Source organism: Pteropus alecto, unplaced genomic scaffold (assembly GCF_000325575.1).
Source record: "Pteropus alecto unplaced genomic scaffold, ASM32557v1 scaffold276, whole genome shotgun sequence".
Classification (NCBI taxonomy): domain Eukaryota; kingdom Metazoa; phylum Chordata; class Mammalia; order Chiroptera; family Pteropodidae; genus Pteropus; species Pteropus alecto.
The window spans coordinates 1,149,864-1,157,126 of record NW_006438074.1 but is presented as its reverse complement, the minus strand read 5'-3'; the positions used below and the strand labels follow the sequence as shown (position 1 = coordinate 1,157,126).

General features: G+C 43.4%; 1 protein-coding gene across 2 annotated transcripts in view; it reads right to left on the bottom strand.

Moving 5' to 3' along the window:
- Positions 1-811: 811 nt before the first annotated feature.
- PRKCH (protein kinase C eta) overlaps positions 812-7,263 on the bottom strand; it is a 194,949-nt gene continuing 188,497 nt past the window's right edge. Inside the window, exons 13-14 of one of the 2 annotated variants that reach the window (XM_006915103.2) lie at positions 3,558-3,701; positions 812-2,100 (exon numbers count right to left, since the gene is read on the bottom strand). In XM_006915103.2, coding sequence (XP_006915165.1) covers positions 1,954-2,100; positions 3,558-3,701 — 291 coding nt within the window. In that variant the 3' untranslated portion in view covers positions 812-1,953. The remainder of the gene's footprint in view (positions 2,101-3,557; positions 3,702-7,263) is intronic. The other variant, XM_025049138.1, reaches the window with a different exon arrangement.

Below are 7,263 nucleotides of genomic sequence, written 5' to 3'. Positions count from 1 at the left end.
AAGTTCAAAGATTTGATCTGTCATAGACTGGATTCACTCCTTACCAAGTCTGAAAGCTTTTGGCAACCAATAACTCAACTTCTCTGAGCCTCTCTTCTCATTTGTGAAATGTGCCATGGTATTCACATTAGAGATAGTGGTAAAATTACCAGCTTCACTTCCCAAGAGTATTGTAAAGATCTCGTGAAATGATGTAGGCGAGAGTGCCTATGAAAGGCTAAATGCTAAACAAACATAAAAGGGGGCTCCTAACTACTCTAGTCGTTCAAAAGTCATTTTTCACCTTGGAATGCAAGAAAGAACTCCCAGCAGAAACTGTCACTACTAGCCAGACACCCCTTGTTGCTCTGTAATGCCCATCCCTTTTGTAGTTAGAGGGAGGCCATGTTCTCGTCAATCAAATGTGAGCGAAGTGATGTGTCTCCCTCAGAGGCAGGCAGCGAGCACCTCCCCCATCTCTCCTTTGCTCTGACAACCATGGAAGCTGCATTTCCCAGATGGCATCATTACAAGATGGAAGAGGGCCGTGGAACTTGCATTATATGTGAATGAGAAATAAACATTCTGCCTAGTCACCGAGAGTTCAAGGGTTAGTCTGTTGCAGCGGTCCTTACCCCGATTCAGCACAAAGTTTTGGTCAGTCAGTAAGAGACAGACCATGTTCATTTAAGGCATACACAGAAAGTTATTCCAACCTTTCCTCTCCGGAATTTGCTTTAAAAGTTCTATTCATTCTGCTCAAAACTATTAATTGGATATGTGGTCTCCTAGAGGGGATGGGACAAATCCTTCTAGACAAAAAAAAATTTCCTTTTGCTACAAAATGCATTTATTTCCAGCCAGATAAAATTCTCCAACTGCATATATGGTTACATAGTATAAGGTCCTTCTTTGATAAATGTGCTGTTTACAAGAGCCATTTCTAATTATTAAAATGCATACCAAACAAACATCTTCGCCTCTTAAAATATAATTTAAATAAACTGCTAACGTAAAAGCCATAAGTCTGGTCATAGACGTGAGTGGCGTGCGATTCTTCACTGAGGAGTCCAGGGCAATATGGACACGTTGCCTCACGATGAGATTCCACGAGTCAGCAGGCAGGCAAGCAAGCACCTCTAGCTTACCTGCTGATTGTGTGGATAGTTGCTGTTGCGGCAGTGAGCCTTCTGTGAAAAAAGAGTTATGTGCAGACAAAGTATGACATATGCAACGTAGAGAGGCATTTCACAGAATGCAAACACCAGGTAAATTAATGGACTGTAGAATGAAAGCTTGGTGAACGCAGATCTGTTTACCCTACTGGGTACTGTGGCACCATCTTGATGGGCACTCAAATAAATATCTATAAAGGTAAGGATAAGAGAATAAGCTGGAACGTTGTCTTGGTGTCCAACATCTGTTTTCAAGATTGGGCTTTAAGTTATGATTTTTTTGCATACCAGTTTTTGTTTCTTCAGAGTAAATCATTTTATTTGGAAAGCCATCCATTTCCTTACCTTTAGATTCTTCATTAGCCTTTAGCGACTTCTCGTGGACTTCCAGTATTAGGGGCTCACTGGCTTAAAGAGAGGTCCATACAAAGTCTTGATTTGTCTCTTGAAATAAAAAGCCTGTTTGGCTCAGAATTTCTAAGATCTAGTTTATTCTTCACACTTCTCTCATTTTGGTTCCTGTTAATATCCCAAGCCCGAACTAGCCACCAGACTCATAGGTTGAACAGTATATTTCTTCATGAAATCTCATTTCAGCATCAACTATTTCCAGTGCCACGGCTCACTCGGGACTTGAAACAGTGGATGTCTTGAACTTCCGTCCTTCAGAGTTCTCCACTTGCTCCCTGACGGTAATGTTGTTCTAAGGCTGATGCTGTGGGGTTCTCTGCAGAGGAAATTCCTGGAAAATCTGTGTCCTCTTGTGATTCTCATATCATCTCTCTCATTCCCCATAAAGCTAAGGTTGCAATTCTGGAGACACGAAGGAAAAGTTTCTAAACTCATCCTGGTTAATCATAGGAAGATGTCCCTCATCAATTGGAGTTAAAACTGGCTCTTCTTTTATGAAGTCAGGGTCAAAATTACTGACATCTTCTCGAGATTTCTGTCAAAAAGAAAACAAGGGTCAAATTTATGCACTTGAAACTTACTCATCTTCCATGGGACTTGGCCCATTCCAATGAGTTCAGAGAACTCTGCTACTCAGTAGCATTATTTACAGTTATAACAATTATGATTAAACAGCATTTTATAGTAATTCTGCATTGTGTATTATTATGGCATTTGGTAACCACCAATTCACTAAGCTCATGAAAATCTTGCTGAGCAAGGCCAGCCTTAGGCTGGGAGGCTAAGAAATTAATTTGGTCACCTGAACCAGCTGGCTCACTCACCCTTTGCTCTCCATTTCACCAGGGCGCCACTTCTCAACTGGCCTTAATGAGATGCACACAAGCTCATATTTGTCAACAGAGGTTGAATAAGTTCACGCTTGCTCCGCCTATTGTTTTGTACACAGGTCTATGTTACTGAAGAGATTTTTCTCTCGAAAGATTTCTTGGAAATGCTGAGCTTAGGGAACAACTACCTCTCATTTTATTCACCAATCAGATTTAATATGGCCAGCTGGCAAAGCTTTTGCTCATTCCAGAGGAGCCGGCAGGGGGATGCCCATTAAAGGCGGTGGCTTTGCCTCTGGGTGCTTGGTGTCCAACCAGCTGGCTATTCCAGATTCAGCTTGTGTGTTTGGAAATGTTGGTATTTTACATTTTCATAAACTAGTGCTGGAAAGATCATTTCCACTACTGTTAGACCTCTCATTTCTCTTACCTGAGTCAATGATACTTCTCTCTCTACCTTTGGAGCACTCCTCATCCCCCCAACTCTTGATCTACTGCTAGCTCAGCATCTCTGCCTTCCTGTTGTGGATCTCCTGACCCACCTCTTAGTCTGAGGGGTAAGAAGGAGCTTACCCCTCAGACTAAGAGGTGGGCCACCCTCAGGAAGGCTACCCCACTCAGCTGCTTAGCTTGGGGAGACACCCTTTGTGCTCCTAGTATTTCTCCAGTCAAAAGGGACCTGGCCTGAGCTCTGCACTGCAGTCGCTGTTACAGACCCAGGCTCTCCAAGCCGAGGAGCCAGGCTTACTGAAGTGAGTAGCATTCTCCATTGTCTGTACTTCCTTAGGTGCTTGGGAAAGGTGCCCTCACTGAGGAGTATAAGGACACTGGCTTAGGAAGAGTGAATTTCTCAATCAGCCAAACTGTTTTAGAGAATCTGGAAAGTTTCAGGCTTTTTAGGCACCAGGAAATTTTATCTTAAGTTAAGGGACAATGAGGCTAGGGCAAGCAAGAAGTGAAAACTTTGTGAGAAGTAACCGGGGCACACAGAGAAGTAATCTGGGTCTCAGGCAAGAAGTCTGGCCTCCTCCAGGTAAAGGTCCCCTGCCAAGTATTAGGTTGACCTTCTGGTTATTCCATAGGGAACCATCCAGCCATTCAATAGACTTTGGAACACTATAACATTTTAAGAAAGTCTAGTATGATGGTCTCAGACACTTACGATTCTGGGTCTGAACGGTGGTTCTAGCTGGCGGTGGTTCAGCTGGGCCCAGTCTATTTCCTTAAAGAAGGGATGTCTCAAGATGGCATGCTCACCGCCCTGAGTCAGGCTACCCAAGCGCATGGTGGGGTTCTTGGTCATGAACTGAGAGATGGAGGGAGAAAGAGTCAATCATTCAACCACATACAACAAGTATGTCACAAGATGGTAGGCATCAGTTCTGGAAGAGGAGTTTGTGTGAGGCTTTCTGGCTGATCTTGCCTAACTAGCTGAATTTTCCATCAAGGGCAGCCAATGTGAATCATCCCTTAAAGTTGCAACTGCTTGTGTATATTTATGGCCTTCCCCACTTCCATTTCAGACGTGGCCACTAAAAAAAGCTGAAGGGTCCAGTTTTCTGTAAATATCATGTATTTTGCTTTCCTCTTTGAAGAAAAGGAACTCTTTATAAAATAGTGTGCCTTTCTCCAACCCTGCAGTTGTAGGGAGCCCACATCTTATGAATGGGGCTACTTTTAGGAACAGCTGTGCCATTTTTCTGAGAGACCTGACTAGCTGGCCAGGATTCCCACTCTCTGACAAGACCACAGAGAGAAGAGTGGGAGTCATTATTTTGAAGATCTGTGCGAAGAAGCCGCAAGGATGAAAAACAAAGTTCTGTGTTCTGGCTCTAGGATAAACAAAGTTGGCCACTTGTCTTTATGCAACAAAGAAATCATAGTTTTAGTGAAAAGTTTTTTTTCTTCAAGATGTTCCCTTCTCCCCTGCCCTTCCATTTTTGAAATGTTTAATGACTGAGAATCTTGCTGCATAGGCTAAAAACCAAAACGAGCACTGCCACACATTCAAGCAATGTGTGTATATAAATCTCCCATATTTCTATCAATCGGGAAACTTCCTTGGGTCTGAGCTCTTATCAAGATGTTTGGGACTAAATCTACTTTCACAAAATGGCCACTAAATATGTTCTGAGCACGTTCTGACCAAAGACTAGTACAGGATAATTCACTTTCCATGGCCAGAATGTGATTTTCGATTTCAAAGACACTTAAAACTAATTTAATTTCCCATTTTAAAAAGAAAATTGCCGTGGATAATAAGTTTTGTTTTCGTTTTTAAATTTAAATTGAATTACCTTTAAACACATTTACGACAACTTATGACAGTCTCCGAGTACCCCTTCCCAAGTTTGATTTATGACCACAGGACAAAAGTAATGCTGTGTTCAGAGAAATTTCTTTAGAGTAGAATTTCCAGAGTAAACCTTGTAGAAGGTGCAGACGTGAAAAGGTAGTGTTAGAGGTGGCCGTCCCTGCCATGCCAGGTGTCCAAAGCTGCAAAGCCTCCAGTGTTGCTTCACTTGAAAATGATCATGTGGAAAGAGGAGGCCTCAAAAGTGCCTAAGCACATCTGACAGGACGGACCACATAAAATGCTAAAAAATCTTCAAAAGGGAGCCAATAAAATATGAAGACACCGATGGGGTTTAATAGCTTCTCCTCTCTCCTAGTGACAAGGAATGCAAGGCCACAGGTGGTGCTGGCCTGGGAGTGGGACCTGAAAGTAAAAGGACCTTTCAGAGCTCCACAGCTCCATCCAGAGCAGTTAGCACTCCAGGCTTGTCCAGTGGTCAATGTGGATTTAGGAAATACATATCTCATAAATAACTCAGTTCTGTAAGAACTAGGAGGTCATTCTACTCGGACTCTACCTGGATAAGGCTGTGCAACTTAGAAAAGAAGAGGAAATACATTCACAAAAGAAATGAGTAGATTCTTTCAGGAAAGTCAGTGAAATATAATCTCTGGTGGAATAACAGCATCTATTCTAAGAGCTAATTAACAAGAAACAATGCTGCAAAAAACCTCAGGATACAAGGATGGCAGAACAGACCTAGAAGGCTCGTGTGAAATTCTCAGGCCTGCCAATGATACTAGCAGAGGATAGCTTATGAATGTGTGGGTACAACTTGTTCTTCTGGGCAAGAGGAATAATGCACTGCTCTCGATGCCAGAGTGGCAGAAGTGCTGGTGTCCGAGAGACTTTGCCCATTCCTCCCTGCCCTGGCACTGAAGCCAAACTTCCAAGGAGCACTATGGAACGGCATTGCCTGAGAAAAAGTAGACCAAATCACGGCTGTCCCTCCTCTAAAAACTGTATCCCTGAGCATGGAGATAGGCAGAATAACTCTTTTACTAGCTTGATACTTTTGAATAACAAAGCACTTTTGTTTTGACTCTTAATATCTTTTCTTGAGCCCTTTAGATACAGCCATCTTCCATGTAAAGTTTAATGCAATTTAATTTACAAAGGTTTACATGTGTCTACTGTATGCACAGAAGTGCACTAGGCCTTGTGTAGATACATAGATGACAAGGACAGTGTCTCCTCATTAAGTTGATCAAGAGAATGGGGAAGAGGCAAGCAGACTTAATCTGTAATACACAGCTGGATGAAATGACGAGACATAGCACAGAACTGTAGGAACTTTGAAGAGGGGCTGGGCAAATAGCATTGGGAGCTGGTGGTAACGGCCTCATGGAAGAGGTGGCATCGGATGAGAGATGAGGCAGATGAATACAATGCATACAGGCATGAATGAGGAAGACAGCTGTGCCTAATCCAGCCAACACAAATGCATGAATGCATGTAAGCACCTAGTATGTTGGTGGAGGAGCAGGTAACGTGGCGTGGCTGGCACTTGGGGGTGGTTGAGGAACTGGGGGACAGCCAGTAGGACCCATGAAAAGTGTACGAAGAGGTGAGTGACAAGAGCTGCCCTGTGATGACTCTTGCGCAGTGTGATGAATAAATCTCGAATGGAGAGGTCAGAGATTGGTGGTAGGTGGACAATTAGGAGGCTGAGACAAAAGCTGAGAAGACATGCCAAGTTCAGAAATTGGGAGAGTTCCTGGTTAGTGAGAAGGAAAAGTTAGAAGCAAGTCCTGCAAGGTATAGGGAAGAACCAACAAAATCCACCCTGCTGGGAGCTGGGTGAAAGGGTAAGGAGGGAGCGCAAGGTCACAGGGGACACTAGCTGACAGAGCGGTGGTGTTGAATGGCAAACAGGTAACAAAAGAGGAGCAATGGATTACTGTGGGTAGTAGTACTATTAGCATTAATAAAAGTAGTTGCACTAGTAATAGTATTTTTGTCAGGGGAATGAAACAAAAACATCTAGCATTTCTCGAGACCTGTGCGGATCTGGGAAGTTGATGAGCTCAGCTTTGCATGAGGTACGCAGACATCCACATGGATGTCTGGGGTGCAGGCCAGAGTTAGAGATCTAACTCTGAGACGTCGACATTTGTTGAGAGAGCAAGAGCTAAACCAGGGAGGGTGTGCAAGATTGTGGAGAAGGAGAGAGAGTATAAAACTGAGTCCAGCCCCAGGCCTCAGACATTTCACTTGACCCATATAGTGTGTTTTAAAATCATTTCAATTATTTGCCAAACATTGAAAAACCAGGAAAGGTCTCATCACATAAAAATCGAGTTTTCAAATTTCTCTTGGAAAATGGAGTATTCTGGAACACTAGACCTGAATTTCTTCTTCATCAAAATGGCCTGGAGTTGAGCAGTGGCTGCCTCTTTAGATGGGGCCCACGAGCCCTGGTCAGCCACATGCCCCACCACTCTCTATTGCCTCACAGCTGGCTGGCTTCACTCACTGACTTTGCGTGGCTCCTGAGCCCTGACACAGGGTG